This window comes from Takifugu flavidus, chromosome 20 (assembly GCF_003711565.1).
Source record: "Takifugu flavidus isolate HTHZ2018 chromosome 20, ASM371156v2, whole genome shotgun sequence".
Lineage (NCBI taxonomy): Eukaryota > Metazoa > Chordata > Actinopteri > Tetraodontiformes > Tetraodontidae > Takifugu > Takifugu flavidus.
Window position 1 is genome coordinate 5,590,068 of NC_079539.1, and position 16,324 is coordinate 5,606,391.

General features: G+C 45.2%; 4 protein-coding genes across 5 annotated transcripts; 3 read left to right on the plus strand and 1 right to left on the minus strand.

The window, feature by feature from the left end:
• Nucleotides 1–1,445: 1,445 nt before the first annotated feature.
• Nucleotides 1,446–3,326, minus strand: nxnl2 (nucleoredoxin like 2). The gene is made up of 2 exons (XM_057019196.1): nucleotides 2,796–3,326; nucleotides 1,446–2,044 (listed from the first exon to the last, which is right to left on the minus strand). The coding sequence occupies exons 1-2, from the start codon at nucleotides 3,095–3,097 to the stop codon at nucleotides 1,876–1,878; spliced, it is 471 nt and encodes a 156-aa protein (XP_056875176.1). The 5' UTR covers nucleotides 3,098–3,326; the 3' UTR covers nucleotides 1,446–1,875.
• Nucleotides 3,327–4,736: 1,410 nt separating this feature from the next.
• Nucleotides 4,737–5,725, plus strand: gng10 (guanine nucleotide binding protein (G protein), gamma 10). Its single transcript, XM_057019197.1, has 3 exons — nucleotides 4,737–4,938; nucleotides 5,381–5,508; nucleotides 5,597–5,725. The coding sequence occupies exons 1-2, from the start codon at nucleotides 4,858–4,860 to the stop codon at nucleotides 5,504–5,506; spliced, it is 207 nt and encodes a 68-aa protein (XP_056875177.1). The 5' UTR covers nucleotides 4,737–4,857; the 3' UTR covers nucleotides 5,507–5,508; nucleotides 5,597–5,725.
• Nucleotides 5,726–5,874: 149 nt separating this feature from the next.
• Nucleotides 5,875–10,228, plus strand: btc (betacellulin, epidermal growth factor family member). 2 transcript variants are annotated; one of them, XM_057019195.1, is made up of 6 exons: nucleotides 5,875–7,243; nucleotides 7,312–7,376; nucleotides 7,995–8,102; nucleotides 8,903–9,023; nucleotides 9,094–9,240; nucleotides 9,347–10,228. In XM_057019195.1, the coding sequence occupies exons 2-6, from the start codon at nucleotides 7,337–7,339 to the stop codon at nucleotides 9,492–9,494; spliced, it is 564 nt and encodes a 187-aa protein (XP_056875175.1). In that variant the 5' UTR covers nucleotides 5,875–7,243; nucleotides 7,312–7,336; the 3' UTR covers nucleotides 9,495–10,228. The 2 variants fall into 2 exon arrangements, with proteins under 2 accessions (XP_056875175.1, XP_056875174.1); XM_057019194.1 differs by having other exon boundaries at nucleotides 5,875–7,376.
• A 3,075-nt stretch (nucleotides 10,229–13,303) lies between these two features.
• Nucleotides 13,304–14,881, plus strand: rxfp3 (relaxin family peptide receptor 3). Its single transcript, XM_057019193.1, has one exon. The coding sequence runs from the start codon at nucleotides 13,494–13,496 to the stop codon at nucleotides 14,718–14,720; it is 1,227 nt and encodes a 408-aa protein (XP_056875173.1). The 5' UTR covers nucleotides 13,304–13,493; the 3' UTR covers nucleotides 14,721–14,881.
• The last annotated feature ends 1,443 nt before the right edge of the window (nucleotides 14,882–16,324 follow it).

Sequence of the window (16,324 nt, forward strand, 5' to 3'; positions counted from 1 at the left end):
AACATCACTTAGATGTGAAATAAAATTTGCATCACAGCATTACCTTCGTATATAACGTAGTGACTCTTTTTTGTGGTTAAACAGAAGCGCAACACGGGCGATAGACATTTTAAATTTTGATTGTTATTATTTTGAAGGTTTATAACGGATGTCCGTTAAAAATGTCTTTGATTTGACTCTGGCGCTCCGCTGTGAAGGATCTGCCGGTCCACGCTTCCTTGCCTTCCTGTCCTCACATAAAGACGGCCTTGTTATTTATTTGGAGACACCGTTAGAGCAGAAAGAAACACTGCACCCTTTTATTTCCTAAGCCGACAAGAAGTGACTCCAATAAAGGTGAAGCCTACTTAAAGATTCATCTAATTCTGAAGTGACCCGAGAGGTTCTTTACACACTGGCACCCCTGTAAACAAGCAGGAAACCCGCTGGTTAATAGGAATATGATCATAAAGGTGTCCGTTCTTTCACTCTTGTTTGATCAGGAATCATAACCATTTATTGACCGATTTGCCATAATTGGTAGTTTCCATCTAATTATTTTGAACAATCATCTACAAGTCATCAAGGCAGATTATGAGGGGATGGGGTATCATAAATGTGTAGTTACTTCCTATAAGGAATACATTGTTTTCTTTTAAGAAATAATCAAAGATTAACGTTGCTTAGGATCTCCTTGTGGAGCTATTGAAACACGCTTTTATGTGTTTAGTCTTTGCGTTTAGTTGATGGACAGAACGCTTCTTACACTAGATTGAATAGCCCATGCTGCGGCTTTAGTCAAAATCCTGCTCCAAAATCCATTTAAATCAACCAAACTGCTGATGCTTCATTTTTAAATGCATCGAAAATCACATCGGTGTTGGAAGCGATTTAATTTGTGGTAGAACAGCGACGCCAAGCGGCGTATGGTGGTACTACAAAGCAAATTACTCATCTGTAATGGTGTAAATATGCTGGAGGTATATGAAGTTATGGTTCAAGTTGTATTTTAAAAAGTGACAGCATTTTAACTAACACTGATCAATAACTACCTTGTTTAGTCTATGACAGCCTACAAGATCCATGTGATGTTTTCAGTGCAACAAGCCTTGGAGACGTGCCTCTGATAAAGCTCAGTATAAATTCACCTGAGGCCCATCATCCCCAGCTGAGTTCCTGAATGGCACATCTTAACCGTGCGTGGCAGAGCGATTCTCTGATGGCTTTATTATCACACAGCAGACGGAACTGGATCATCCCAGTTGCGTGTACTCATCATAATTTCAGTCATGGCGCTGTTACATTGCTGTCAGCACGCACAATTTAAAAAAACAAAAACAAAACACCAATTAGAGCCAGAGATGCGAACATGCCAGTTTGGTGGAAACCAGAGCATGTCCTGTGGCGACTTTAACGAGGCTACTGGGAAATCACCACTGCGAGTTAGCCCAAATATGACAGAACAATGGAAACAAAACATTTATTTTTGCAGGAAAACTGGCTAATAACATATAAAAAAAATACAAAAGTATAAAAGCAGCTACCTATTGTAGAAGAAAACTGGTATATACAAAATCAAGCTCTATGGAAAGAAGAAATACAACCTATACAGGCAACATTTTCTAATTATCTAGAGCTTTAGCCAATTAGCCAGTAAATGTTTACTATATAAATCACAGTGGAAAGACCTGAGGCCATTTAATGCATAGCATGCTTGTGAAACTGCTTCCTCACCTAAACTAGCACTTTAGAAATGTCTTATATATGAGCTGCGATACTAAAATATTCTTTCTTCCTCTGCAATAAATCCCTTTAATCTGGAGAATTTGTACCTTTGTTAGTGCAACGTGCTCATTAGAGAGCAGGAGCCCACCTCCTCAATGGGAGCTTTGTCTCCTAAGCCTTAAAATTCTGAAAGATCTCTGCAGCATCCAGCCAGGTCCTGAAGCTGGCCAGGCCCCTGTCTCTGATCTGCTTCCTGCCTTTGTCCGTGATCACCTCGCCGTCCTCCTTCACGATCACCAGCTTGGGAACGGCGGTGATCTTGTAGCGCTGCTTCAGCTCACTGGGAGAGACAAGAACGGGTAGAGGAAGAGATGCAGAAGGTTAAAACTTGATCATATATTTTTCCATGTCATAAATCCAGAATAACTATGGTTATGCCCAGAACTGTAGTGGGGGGGGGGGCTGTGACTGGATTACACATGAGATCACAGAAGAAAAGCAGGAATTACACTAAAAATAGCTTTCAATATGAGTTTATATTAATATTATGTGTCAGCATAGACGTGCAACACTAATATAAACAGACAATAAGAGTTGTAATGATGAATTAAAGAACAATTTGCCCTAAACTGCAGTCTAGGTGCAGTATAAATGTGGGTTTTGACTGTAAATTGCATTTCCTACGTGTTTATCATGTGTAGTTTTTTTTTTTAAAATAAAACAAAAAGCATTACAAACCAATTAATTTATAAAGCCGGATATGTATATAAAAAGCAAACATAAGAAAAGAATGCTATTACGTTTTTTAGCTTCAATACAATCTGGTTTTAAATGAAAGAAACAGGTAAAAGTGATCGCCTGGTTTGTCTGCTGTGCGTCTCCATCTAATCCCTGAAAAGGTGACCCCGGTAAGCATTTTAGCAAACTAATCTGGAGCCTTTTCAGATTCTAATTCGATGAAAGACAAATAAAAGAGCAGAAATATCGTGTTTTGTTTTTTGAATGTATATTTCAGCCTTAACACGTCCCCTTCAGAAAACCCACCAAAGCACTCCTCCATGACCTTCTGGAACCTCTTAAACCTCACTCACTTCTTGTAGTCGTCCGTCCAGGGCAGGGCCAGCCAGTCTCCGTGCATGTCGTGGTAATATTCCACCATATCGTCTGACGTTTTATCCGAGGACACGAAGACGATCTCAAACTGGGCTGGAGGCTCGCTCTCCTCCACCAGCTCCGTGTAGAAGTCGCACAAAATGGGCGTGAAGTCTCGACACGGCGGGCACCATCCAGCAGAGAAGTAGATCCCCACCACTTTGTTCCTCAGCGCCTCTTCGGGATCCACAAAGTCCCCGTCTTTATTGAGAAGGGTCCGACCTGCAAACACTTCCACCATGTCTGCTAAAGTCCCACGACAGAATCCGACAGACTGCGTTCGGCTTTAGCTCATAATTCTCCGCGCTGGCTCTACGGACGCGCTGGTACCTACTTCGCTGTCATGTTTTCCTTTTATTTAAAGCCTCTTACAGAAGGGGCCGATCGCGTTAATCACCGGCGGACCAATGAGCACGACTGGGACGGCGTGTTGCGCTTCATTAGCCATGTGAGTTTGATAGGGAGGAAGCTGCGTTTAAATGTCGTAATGACGTTTGTCTGCAGCGCGCCACCTCAGACCGATTTCCGGCAGGCTCTGTACGCATGCGCTCTGGAACAAAACAGCATGGCGCCTCGTCCCATACACACAACAGTAGACTGTATATTGATCAAGTTTTTGAAAACGATTCTAAAACAGCCTAAAATAACAATAATAAAATTATAATAGCCCTAAACCCTAACCTCCTTTAATTAATTAATTAATTTATTTATTTATTTAAGCTGTTTGTTGATGTGTCAGGCAGGACTACACACTTCTTGTTCTGACTCCCCAGGCTTGCTCTTAAATCCAGATCCCCTCGGGTTGGGACTGCAGCCTTCTCACCCACACCCACCAGATCAATACACAAGTACAAACAAACTGTAACCCTAACCCTATTTACTAAGTTAGTCATGTTTTAATTATCTGTCTAATATTTTGAAAAACAAAAACTGATGACATGGCCGACAGGACTACACGGCTACTCTAGCTCTGCCTGCCCAGGCCTGGTCCTAAACCTGATCCCCAGCAGTCCCTTGACTAGGGGATCAACCCTAACCCTTGCTTTAACCCAACCTCCTTTACCAAGTTAATTATGTATTATTTATCTAATTAAAAAACAAAAACAACTCAAACTGATTGATGATGAGGCTGACAGGATTACAGGTACTCTCACCCTGCCTGCCATGCCTGGTCTAGAATCCAGGTTCCCTGGGCACGGGACTGCAGTCTGCCCACTCAACCCTAACCCTAGACCTGGAGCCCTGGTGCGGACAAAACATGGAACATGTTCTGATATTAAGCGGAGGTTCCAGAACGTCTTCAGAGCACTCCCTGAGGTGCCCTTGTGCAAGGTACCAAACCCACAAATGCTCACATAGAGCCTGCGATGAAGTGGCGACTCACCCAGGGGTGGACCCAGTAGGTGTACCTCCTCCTTCACCCCAAAAGGGAAAAAGTGGTTAAGAAGATGAGATGTAATAAATATTTCTGTACTATTTTCTAAATATATTTTCAATATAAAATAATTGCATTCTATTCCAGGTTCTTCATACAGGTCAGAGACAATAATATATCCTCTTCTAATCTTGCCCCGCTCACGTTATCCTCATCCCTGACAAACGCCCCACACACGTCCAGGATGTCCTCACTGTGTGGGCATTTCTGCGGGCTGGTTTGTCCATATCGTGAGGCTTGGGTGGAGTAAACACATCCTGTTCCGTTACACATTTTCAAACGTTTAATTATTTATTTATTTTTTGCTCTCTGGTTTTGAGTGCGCACATTAGTTTCTTTAACTCCAAATTGTGGATTCACAGCTCAGAAGTAAAACGGCGCCTTAGAAATGAGATCAGAAGGTCGCTGCTTCCTTTCCTCGCTTCCTTTGCAGATTGGACTGAGGAGAGGTGGACGCTCTCTCGCCTCACAGGCGCATTTCTGGCTTCTCATTAGAGGACTGCTGCTCCTTGAAGGGAATCTTTTTGTTTCAGGACCTTTCTGCCACCAAGCTTTCATCCACCAGCATGACCTCCAACTCTAATTTATCCAACATGCGGCGGACGGTGGAGCAGCTGAAACTTGAAGCCAGTGTGGAGAGAATCAAGGTAAAGAAACTAACTGGAGGATTAACATCAAACCTGTTTTTAAAAGTCATACATCTCCTTCATCAGCTTCAGCTGTTACGCTAAACTCAACAAGTTATCATGATGATTTATTGTTTTACATTTATATATTCATTTGTTAGCAGTTGTCTGGCAAAGTCATCTTTCTATGGTGTTATTTTTTAATTACCTACCATTCTGTTTTTGTTGCTCTGTTATTAGAATCAACCTACTTCACCACTGAAATCATTTTACATCCCTGACGCACATTAGATGTTACTGTTCTTTAACTGATCTTTATGCCTCCCTTCTTTATAGCCAAAAATAGATAATAACCGATCTGAGGGGAAGATTTAAGACAATAATTAATGTGTTAGACATTTAAGTGTAACTTATTCCCTCTGAATGCGTGTGTGTGTGTGTGTGTGTGTGTGTGTGTGTGTAGGTGTCCCAGGCGGCTGCAGAGCTGCAGCAGTACTGTCTGCAGAACGCAGGAAAAGACGCCCTCCTGGTTGGCGTGCCAACGGGCAGCAACCCTTTCAGAGAGCCGCGCTCCTGTACTGTGGTGTGAAGGTCAGACACCACTCAGCCAGCACAGCTTCAGCCTTCCCTTTACTTTGAAAGTGTATGGCTGTAATTATTTTGCTCTTTCTGTCCCTAGGAAGAATCCCAACAGGAGAGGCGTCTTTTACAGAAGAATTCATACTTTTAAAATAAAATGTTGCATTTTTCACTGCATTAATGTAAAGCTAGAGAACATTTCTAATAAGACTTCAAATGAGCACCTTTATCAGTGTTTTGGAGAGCCTTTTGAGCAATTACCTAAGGTTTATACAAAGAGGGTGTGTATCACAGTGTGGGCTGCAAATTGCAGCCTGGAATTTTGCAGTGTCGCAGCTTCCTGACGTTCAGTCTGTGTAAGGAGAGAAGCCAAGGAGGAAACGGTGTCTTCCTGTTCAAAACTGCAGAACAACAAATGACTCAACCTCGGAGCCTTTGTGAGAGGCAGAACCTGCAAAACACCCATCAGAACCATGCAAAGTGCCACTTCTGTCCAGGTATTTTAGTCTTTCATGCAGCATATTAATTTAGTTTAAAAACAAGCCCAAATGCTGCCGAGACCGAGCGTGCATTGACGAGGAGTCACTTCCTCTTCCTCTCAGGATGCTCCTCAGGGTCAGATCTCAATAATCCCACGACTCCTGTTTCTTACAACATCGCCACAAATATGCCCCACAAAAGGATGCAGATTCTGATTTTGTTGCTTAATATCAGTTAAATCTTTATTTTCGGTCTTCGACTTTTAGCCTGCTTTTATTTTCCGTTTTGGCACAGAGCGAAAATGAGCTTTTAATCCTGGATGAGCAGCTGCCCGACAGCGAGGGCGACTAATATGATAGCCAAGAGAAACCGATTTGAAACAGGTTTCTCCTAGTTTGACTCTTAATTTAGAACCAACGCACCAGTTAAACACGCTCTCCTACAAGTTTAATTTCACGTGTTGTTCCATACTTTTGCCCCTTTGGAGTATTAGCTTTTAATTTACAAATTCACAAAAAACAGGATAACTAACACAATAATCACGCTAACAATAGTTTTAAAATGAAATAGAATAAGATAAAACGGTTTCTTTTTAGGCCGTTTTCCCCCGGCTATGAGTAAACCGTGAGCGTTAGCGCCACCTGCTGGTCAACAGCGGAGACTCTCCCTCAGCTGTTGGCTGTTGCCGTTGTGCGACTGTCACTGTGCTTCAAAGGTTGCCAGGATTTGATATCAGACTTTGAAAAGTATATGTAAGAACACAGACAGACAGTCTCACCAGGAAATCAGACTTGGTGCTCACTCTATAGCCAAAACAAAGGGAATATAAATAGAAGGGATTTATTTGTTTTTACTGTTGGCAAGTTTTATTGTCTGAGAAGGTTCCGCCTGTTGTTTTAATCTTCAGAAATGTCGGGTATAAAGGTGCAGTTTTTCCTTGACGTGGAGGCGCTATGAATGGCTCAATGGACTCCTGTTCTCCCTGAAAGGTGTGGGAGGAGACAGACAAGTAAGCAGAGTTGGGTTTCAGTGCCAGCCCCTTTGCTTTACACACACACACACACACACACACACACACACACACACACATACTCACACACATGCGCGCACACACTGCCGCCCAGGGAGGCATTTTGCGCTGTATCTGCGCTGAGGTTGTTAGTCTGAATCTGCCCTGGATGATATGAAGCTAACCGCCATCAATGACGGACGCCGAAACCACACACCGCCGGGCCACCTGCGCAGCTTTTCCGCACCTTTTCCAAAGGTCGTTGACCTCCGAGAGGATCCAGTTTGCCTCCTGCTATTCAATGACATTGTATGTTCACACAGCAGATGAGCACTTTGACCAAGTGAGGAGATGGCCAAGGTCTACCTAATCTATGTCCAAGTGGCGACAGGTAAGATTCACCTCTATTTAGACCTCTCAGTGTGTGTATTGAAACAGTAATGTTGCTACTGTGCACGGGGGGAAGGGAGGGCGTGAGATCTTTGGGTCTAATTTTAGCAGTCTTGCCTCTCAGGACACACACATGCTGATCCTGTGAGTTTTCAGAGATCTCTGTCTCGAAAGAGAGCCAGTATCCCTCCACACTCTGGTGTCATTATGGAGTTAATTACTGAATGCACAGGTGCATTATGGGTTGTCTTTTTCTGAAGAGCCCTCTGTAATCCCATAATAAGGCTGTATGTGGCAAATCGGTCAGTGCCACACAAGATTGCACAGAATGAGTGCTATCATTAAAGCCAGAGAGATAATGGAGTGGGTGTCCCTCTCGCTCCCATTTAAGGCTGATTACCATGACTCAGCTGCTGTTCACCAACGACCGACTGAAGTTGTAGGTTATTTCCCCTCTGTCATCTGTTATGTCAGCCCTGTTGGTGGAATGTGCTGGCACAGGCGCACAATACTCGTCTGGGGTTTGTCATTGCGTGTGTGTGTGTGTGTGTGTGTGTGTGTGTGTGTGTGTGTGTGTGTGTGTGTGTGTGTGTGTGTGTGTGTGTGTTTCTGGCTGCAGCTCTGGCTTTATTCAAATACTCCCTGGCTGAGTGGAATGTCACGGAGGAGCTTGCCAATCGGACTGTGTCCCACTGCCATCACCACAGCAACGGAAACAATTGCACAGGTAGATATGGAGAGAAGGTTCCCTCTTGGGGTCATAAACAGCTGCTTTGATAGTTTCATAGACAAACAGGCGAAGCACAGATGTAAACACACGCCATAAAACATGACAACAGTAGAAGGCTCTTGGCAATTGTCGAAAATTGCAGTGCGTTTTACTCGAAACTAGAACATGTTTCTTTTTAAGAAAGTGGTGGGATTTTTCTCTTTTCTGACTTCTGTAGCAGTGGCCACGATGTTGCCCAGAGGGCAGCGTTCTTTTACAGCTTCCCATTCAAAGAATTTCAGGCAAATGTGTAGCCAGAGGTCAGAAGTTCAGCATTGTGACAAGTCCAGGGTGTGTTTGTGTCTCTGAGAATGGATGTTGCAACGCTAACAACCATAGAATGTGCTCCATCTAGTAAATGGACAAACAGAGACGTGGGCCTAATTAGAACTTGACGACATTTATAACATTTCAACAGGACTCTTAACAGGGTCTTATTTCAGTCTATATATAGATCAGGTCATGACAGGTGGTGAACATGGAGGTCAAAGAAGGAACCTGACAGCAGTTACAAAAATAGAAGATTTGCTTTTTGTTCTACATCCAGTAAAACTAAAAGTTTGATGAAAAGTTGAAATCGTTATAAAAAGAGACATTCAGGAGGTAGTTTTGATGAACACGACCTTCAAATTTATGACTTTTCTCCATTTCTATAAATGAAAAATAACAGATCCAAAACTAATCGGCAGCCTCCTGGAGTCTGAATAAAAACAATCACCAATGAGGGGCGATTCCAAATCTGTGTTTCATCTCTCCAGGAGACTCCGTGGACAATGACACGTGGCACGGCCACTTCTCAAAATGTCCCGAGGAGCTGACCGGCTACTGCGTCCACGGGGACTGTCGCTACATCGAGGAACAGAAAGCGCCGTCCTGCAGGTGAGAAGTGGACAGGCGATGATGAAGCAGGGCTAAAACAGAGACATTCTGACCGTGTTTCCTCCTTCAGGTGCGAGCGCGGTTTTGTTGGCTCCAGGTGTGAGTACCTGGAATTGGACTGGTGGAGAGGAGAGAAGCAACAAATCCTAATTATCTGCATTGTAGCAGGGCTGGTTCTCCTCATCCTCCTCATCCTGTTTATCTGCCTGTGTTCAAAGTAAGCTCCGTTCTATTGCAAGTGATGAAATAAACAAACCATCAGCTTCCTGATCCGAACCTTGTCAGAATGTGTCGCCTCAGTGACAATTTTCTGCATCTTCCAGCCGTCGATGCAGAACGCGCTGGCAGAGGAGGCGACGACGAGAAGTGCCCACGAATGTAACAGAGAAGCTGAGCATGATGGACACCGCTGGAACGCGCCCGGCATTATCTTCAGACCCGACAGAGCCCCGGCGCATCGACACCGTATAAATCCTGCCCCTTTGATGGCGGGACAAGCAGCAGGACTGTTTTTTACATGTGACAGCTGCTCCCTTTCGTCTCAGGATGAGGGCATAGTGCTTTAGAGGCCCCCGACGGAGACTGAGGCTGCGCTAACGCATCATAATCCATCCTCTTAAAAGCGCCGCATTTCTCTGCAACCAGGACGAGGCTGCGCGACAAGGAAGATTTCCGATAAACACACCTGTCTCCAAAAAGTCAGCCCTCTGGGTGTTGGCATGGAGATGTGGCTTCTAAATAGCATCCATCGGCGGCCTTCCCTGACTGCACGGTGACGGATAGATAGTTGCTATGGTGGAACAAACACCAGCTGGCGGATGATAACAGTTGATGGGAGACAGGAACGCCAGAGGAGACTCTGCTGACGCACCTCTGAGCTCCAGCAAATATCAGACGTATTTAGGAATGAATTGGCCGTTCTGATCGCACCTTTCTGCTGAGACACACCTCGAACAGAGAGCGGAGAGAGACAAGTTTTGGATTTCTCACAAGAGAACTTGTGCTGAGGTTTTTGGGTCTTTTTTGGGACCTGCCGAGACGACCCTGGGCCGAGGCAGAACAGCCGGGGGCCTGTGTGCGGAGGCTCATCTGAGGTGAAGATGGAAGAAAAAAAGGGCAACACTGCCGACCTTTCACTGGGAACGGAGCACACAAAGAGAGGTCGAGTCTCGGCCTGAATAAATGTGTTTTGCGTTGTGTTGAGAGCTGTTTTCTGAGAAATGTTTGTGCTGTCAGGTGGCTCAAGCCGGTGATCTTGGGTTTACTTTTACCCATCAGAGATAAACATCCAGAAACCTGAAGATAATCAAACTCTGACACCACAATACGGCACTGACATTTGGAGGGTGAATAAACACACGGACGTGTATGCACAGAGATTTTCCAACTTGAAGGAACCCGATCTCGTTGGCAAAGTTTTGCACATAAGAGATCAAATTATAAAGCTAAGGGTTAGCATTGCATGTAGCAGCAAGCATCGTTTTCTTATTTCCTAAATGGAGTCAAGGTGGGAAGAATAAAACCGTAGTTACTGTCCTGGAGAACATTCATGAACACTAAAGTTCTGCTCTGTTCCATGTTTTGGGCTCCAGTAGAAACATGGTTCCACAGCCATCAATGAACAGGAATGAATCAACATTTAAAAGCCTCAAAATGTGTCTGATTTTTAGTTACAGAGAGAAACTCTAAAAATGACAGGAAGTTTATTCCTGGCATGGTGCTGTCCCGGTGATTGATCAATTCAGTGCTCTTCGCTTCAGGGTTGGGAGTCCAGAGTCCTGTTTCTGGGTATATTTTGTCCCGGGGAATAAATCTTTCAGACTTTCAAGGTGGCAGGAACTCATTGCGAGTGCAAACACTGCAGTCTGAGTAAATAATTGCAGGCAGAAAGTAAACAGGAACTGCTGCGCTCGGTTGGAGGCTGGCTTGAGGAGAAGTTGTTTTGAAACTTGTCAACCATAAACTGTCAACTTCCAGGGAAGCATTTAATGCCCTGGAAAGCAAAGCCATTTAAAAAAGTGGCGTTCAAGGGCACCCTCTGTTGCGTGACCTCCGACCCCTGTGGAATGGAAACAGCTGCGGAACGCCAGAGTTTCTATATGAAGGGCGTGTCTTCAGGAGGCTGATAAGAGAGGCAGAAACCGGGCAGGGTGCAGTTGATATTTGACTCGGAGACACGGCGACATCGTTTATCGCTGCGTCTTTGCAAGGAAGGGTCGATCCGGCGCCTTCCAGCGGACCTGTGGCTGTGCTGCGTAGACTGGAGGACAGCTCCCACTGTTCCCTGGTACATGGCAGAGCGGACAGGGACGTACTCAATGACAGGGACATACAGTATTTAACAGTACATGTGCATGTGTCTCCACACGTGCGCTGAAGTGACAATTAAGTGGAGCCCATGTGACCCATAATGGAACAGTGTGTGAAACCTACACGTTGCACTTCCTCCACAACATACATACAGCGGAAATCATGAGAAATTAATCACGCAGGGAGCCTGATCTCCTCACGGGCAGCGCGTAGGTTTCTTTCCTATATCTAAAATTCAACAGTGCGATTTGAATGAAAGGAGAAAAAAAGCTCTAGATTTCATATTTTACGGACAAAAGGGGTGAAAGGGGAGGTTCCTCAGGAGTCTAGTCTAAAGCAGCCTTCGGTCTCACCACAGCTGCTGCTGTGCAGACCTGCAGGGTGAGAGGAGCTTTAGCTGGAAGGCTGTGAGGGACACAGACGCTAATTAAAGTGGAGCAGGCCAGCAGGAATTCACAGACGGATACGTGAGCGAAGAGAGACACAGATTTAGAAGTTGGCGTCTGGAATCACATTAAGTAAAGGGACGATTCACCCAAAGAATTCATTCATTTATCTAAACACATGTTAATGGAGAGGTTAATGAATCCTAAGGTAAGAAAAGAGGGTTGCAGTAAGCTTGGAAAATCCTCCTCTGGTGCACTTTTTGTCCATCGGGAACTAATTTGTCCGTGCGAGTCCTACACCATGTTTCCTCATGCGTGATTGGCCGTCAGTGAGTCTGGAGCCCTTTTCCACACAGAATATCTGAATATCAGCGGCACCGTGAAGTTGAAACTGAATCCTAAACTGTATTTCTGGTACTGGATCTCACTGTGAAAACACCAGAGGACCAAGGACGCGTCCTGCTGGGTGGCTGGATGAAGTCTCAGCTTTAGATGTCCTGCCTACAAGTCCGTCCTTGGCTTGCTTTGCGTTATCTCTGTTATTTGAACTGCGGCTCATTTAGAACTGCAAACATTTACATTGATGAAAAGGCAGATGCACTTCTCTAATTCCAGTGAATAAGAGCATTTCACATTCTGTGATTTTCACATCCTTTATTTAACTTCACAATATACAACATGCAGATCCCTCTTATCAATCAGTGGTTCCCTAGCAACGTCTTTCGGTGTTTGTCATCAGACCTCAGTAACTCAAACACGTCCCACCTTCTAATCTAATATACATATAATTGAATTAAGCATCTTTTTCACCTCTCTGCTCTCGACCTGCCCTCCCTCGCTTGGATCCTCATCAGGAAACGAACTTGAGAAGAAAATGCACGGTGCATTTTAATTACGTGTAAACATTTACTGAATAAATGCAGTAAATGTTTACTGGAGGCTGATAAGAGAGGCTGATAAAAGTGGTCAGTGAGGAGGCGGTCGACTAAAGCCAGGCGCTCTAAGACAAAAGCCTGTTTTCTTATGGATGGACAGGCGGCATCCACGAGAGCTTCTAAATGGCAGCAGGTCCATTTCTAATCTAATACAAGGAAAACGGCTTCAGCTCTTTGCACGCGACCATGGGGCGTGCGTGCCCGCGAGATGCACAGCTTGTTCACATTCAGATTTTATTCAATTCAGCATGATGTAGCCTAGGAAGGTAGTTCACACATTCTTCACACGCGGACTTTATAGGATTTGTGTTTTCTTTTTCTCTGCTCATCTGGTCAGAACCAAGGACAGCGCCAGATTGCGCGGATGGAGAACTGAAGTGCACAGAGCAGCAACCTGGCGGCCGCTCCGGTACTTACCCTGGCTCCACCAGGGCCAGTTTATCTTATAATTTCATATATGAAATATCGCTCCCTCTCTCTCTGTCTCTGACTCTCTCTCTCTCTCTGTCTCTGACTCTCTCTCTCTCTGTCTCTGACTCTCTTTCTCTCTCTGTCTCTCTCTCTCTCTCTCTCTCTGACTCTCTCTCTCTCTCTCTCTCTCTCTGTCTCTGACTCTCTCTCTCTCTGTGTCTCTGACTCTCTCTCTCTCTCTGTCTCTGACTCTCTCTTTCTCTCTCTCTCTCTCTGTCTCTCTGACTCTCTCTCTCTCTGTCTCTGACTCTCTTTCTCTCTCTCTGTCTCAGTCTTTCTCTCTCTCTCAAAGCGAGCAAAAGTCCAGAGAACCCTGAAGGATCCGCGGGTATGACTTTTTTAGCGACCCTTGTGCATTAAAGTTAAAGATGTCAGGGGAACTTGTCGACTCCATCTGCGACGGTGCGCCCAGGATGGAAGCCGCAGCCTTCAACTCCTGCGCCCTTCTCAACGCCACCAACCGCTCCAGCAGCGACCGCCACTTTTCGGACTGGAGCAAATCGGATTTTCTGGGAGATGGCACCGCTGGTGTGAGGATTATCATCTCCATCATCTACTCACTGGTGTGCGCACTGGGTCTTGTTGGGAACTTATTGGTCCTGTGCCTCATGACCTACAAGAAAATGTGGAGAAAATCCTCCATCAACCTTTTCGTGACGAGCTTGGCGGTGACTGACTTCCAGTTCGTGCTAACTTTGCCTTTCTGGGCGGTGGAAAACGCGCTGGACTTCACGTGGCCGTTCGGGAAAGCCATGTGCAAAATAGTTTCGTATGTTACGGCTATGAACATGTACGCCAGCGTGTTTTTCCTGACTGCCATGAGCGTGGTCCGGTACTGGTCCCTCGCTTCGGCTCTCAAGGGACGACGGCGGCGGCCCCGCTGCTGCTCCGCCTGGTGCATCACCGTTGTCATTTGGATTACCGCCGTGACCGCCGCTCTCCCGCCGGCGGTGTTCTCCACGACCGCACCGGTCACCACCGACGAGGAGCTGTGCCTGGTGAAATTCCCGGAGACCAACGGAACCTCGCAGTTTTGGCTGGGACTCTACCACTCCCAGAAAGTGCTGCTGGGCTTTGTAGTTCCGCTGGTCATCATTTCATCCTCCTACCTGCTTCTTTTGCGCTTCATCACCTCCAAAAACATCAACACGTCGTGCGCCAAGCGACGCGCCAAAGTCACCAAGTCAGTCACCATCGTGGTCTTGTCCTTCTTTCTCTGCTGGTTGCCCAACCAGGCGTTGACTACCTGGGGCATCCTGGTCAAACTCAACGTGGTCCACTTCAGTGACGCGTACTACACCATGCAGGCGTACGTCTTCCCTGTGTCCGTGTGCCTGGCGCACTCCAACAGCTGCCTGAACCCCATCCATTACTGTCTGATGAGGAGGGAGTTCAGGAAAGCGTTGAGAAAACTCTTCTGGACGCGGACTGCGCCGACCATCCGGCCCATCACTGCCACCACGAAGCAGGAGATCAACGAGCATGTGCACGTCAGAGTTCCTGTCAGCGCTCCCGAGGAGCCCGCTGTGCTCTTCTACCCCCCGGGGGTGGTTATTTACAACGACATGCGGGATCTGCCGCAAAATGTCACTTAATATGGCAACTCGGGCGTCGTATAAGCTTCATTTGGATTAACAGGATCAAAACAGTGGGAAAATCACATGTAAATTATCATTTCTATGCGCAGATCAGCCGCATCTGCTTCGTTTGTAAATGTGTTCAGAACATGTGCCAGTAAAGTGTGTTAATGTGAAAACTTTGCTCTCTGAATTTTTATTTAATTGTTTCAGATGAGGGGAAAACTGATGCTCAACAAGTTTTTATTTACTCAAGAAGTCAAACAGCTTGTTGCATTTGACTTAATGCTTTTTATGCCGCAGTGAAAAAGGGTGAAACATTCAGTTAATTATTCAGTTAAAAACAAAGCGGAATGCTCTTCATTAATGCTGATTTGAACTGTATTTAAACGCATCCAGGGGAGCGGCTTCACTGAAAATACATTTATTTTAAATTCACACATGCTCTCAGGCAGCTGGAGAGAACGCATTGGTCTCAAGAGAGGAGTTTAATATCTTCCAGATCTCCCAGGATGCTTGAAAGGTTCCTTTGAAGTAACACGTAATCTCTTATTCATACGTTCACCAGGTCTTTCTTGTCCTTGCTGTTGTTCGTCACAGTGTTTCATTGAGCGGAGACGCATCCGATACCTGAAAAGCCCTAACATGTTTGCACGCTCGACTTGAATTCCTTCAGATATCACCGGGATTAATCAAAATGTGTTTTCAAAAAGCTTCCCACAAATCCTGATATAGAAGCATAATGAGGAGCAAAGACAGATGGCCACAAAGAAATATCAAATTATTTATTTTTATATTTTATTTTATATATTTTTCCGTCCGTATCACCACCCCCATTATTATTAGAACTGGGTTACAGGAAAAAGTGCTGGCTGAAGATCTGTGATAGAATGTGAAGGCTGCTTTAACACGAGTTTTTGAAGCATTCTGAAAGCATTTGAGACAGCCGGCTGGGTTGTTGGCGGAGGTCAGAGCAAACCCTGTGCATCACGAGCCCACGCACCCCTTAATACTGCACAAAACCATCATCAGTCTGCAAGCATGGCCTCCTTTTTGCAATGTTTAAATGCTCTGTAATATGGAAATAAGCAGTGATTCACCCTCAGAAGCCAAAGATGCTACCTCTGAGATGCTCCAGTAGTATTGTCAGCCCTGGGTCCTGTCAGCCTGTGACGGCTCCTCTCAGGATGCTCTCTGGCTCCTCTTGGCACGGGAAGTTAATTAGGATTGCTGAACGACGTCAGGCATTTCCAGAATGGAGATGGGTGATTCCTTCTACCTGGGAGTCTCTCCACCTCAGCTCTGTTGACTTACTCGAAACCTTGTGTTTCCTTCTAAGCAGGGCTTCTTGGACAAAGATGGACAACAAACATCAGTGGAATTATCATAACAGCATGTGAGCATCCAAAATTGGCGTTTTAGCAGTCACAGCTGCACCAAAATTGCACAGAAAAATATAAAAATGCTGTAGAAACACCATTAGATCACCACTTTTAAAGCTTTATCTGGGCTTTCAGACATTTTTTTTAAATTCACAAAAACCTTCCAAAGAGTCCAACTGGTTCTGAATGTTTTTAGCAATCAGCACTATAATTTACATTTGGTATACATTAAAAGTGACT

Excerpts from the sequence above, each read along its gene's own strand:
- nxnl2 (XM_057019196.1), bottom strand. The coding sequence starts at position 3,097 with ATGGTGGAAGTGTTTGCAGGTCGGACCCTTCTCAATAAAGACGGGGAC. Across the intron at positions 2,045-2,795 it reads TGGACGGACGACTACAAGAA|TGAGCTGAAGCAGCGCTACA; the intron begins GTGAGTGAGGTT and ends TGTCTCTCCCAG.
- gng10 (XM_057019197.1), top strand. The coding sequence starts at position 4,858 with ATGACCTCCAACTCTAATTTATCCAACATGCGGCGGACGGTGGAGCAG. Across the intron at positions 4,939-5,380 it reads CCAGTGTGGAGAGAATCAAG|GTGTCCCAGGCGGCTGCAGA; the intron begins GTAAAGAAACTA and ends GTGTGTGTGTAG.
- btc (XM_057019194.1), top strand. The coding sequence starts at position 7,337 with ATGGCCAAGGTCTACCTAATCTATGTCCAAGTGGCGACAG. Across the intron at positions 7,377-7,994 it reads CTATGTCCAAGTGGCGACAG|CTCTGGCTTTATTCAAATAC; the intron begins GTAAGATTCACC and ends TTCTGGCTGCAG. Across the intron at positions 9,241-9,346 it reads TTTATCTGCCTGTGTTCAAA|CCGTCGATGCAGAACGCGCT; the intron begins GTAAGCTCCGTT and ends TGCATCTTCCAG.
- rxfp3 (XM_057019193.1), top strand. The coding sequence starts at position 13,494 with ATGTCAGGGGAACTTGTCGACTCCATCTGCGACGGTGCGCCCAGGATG.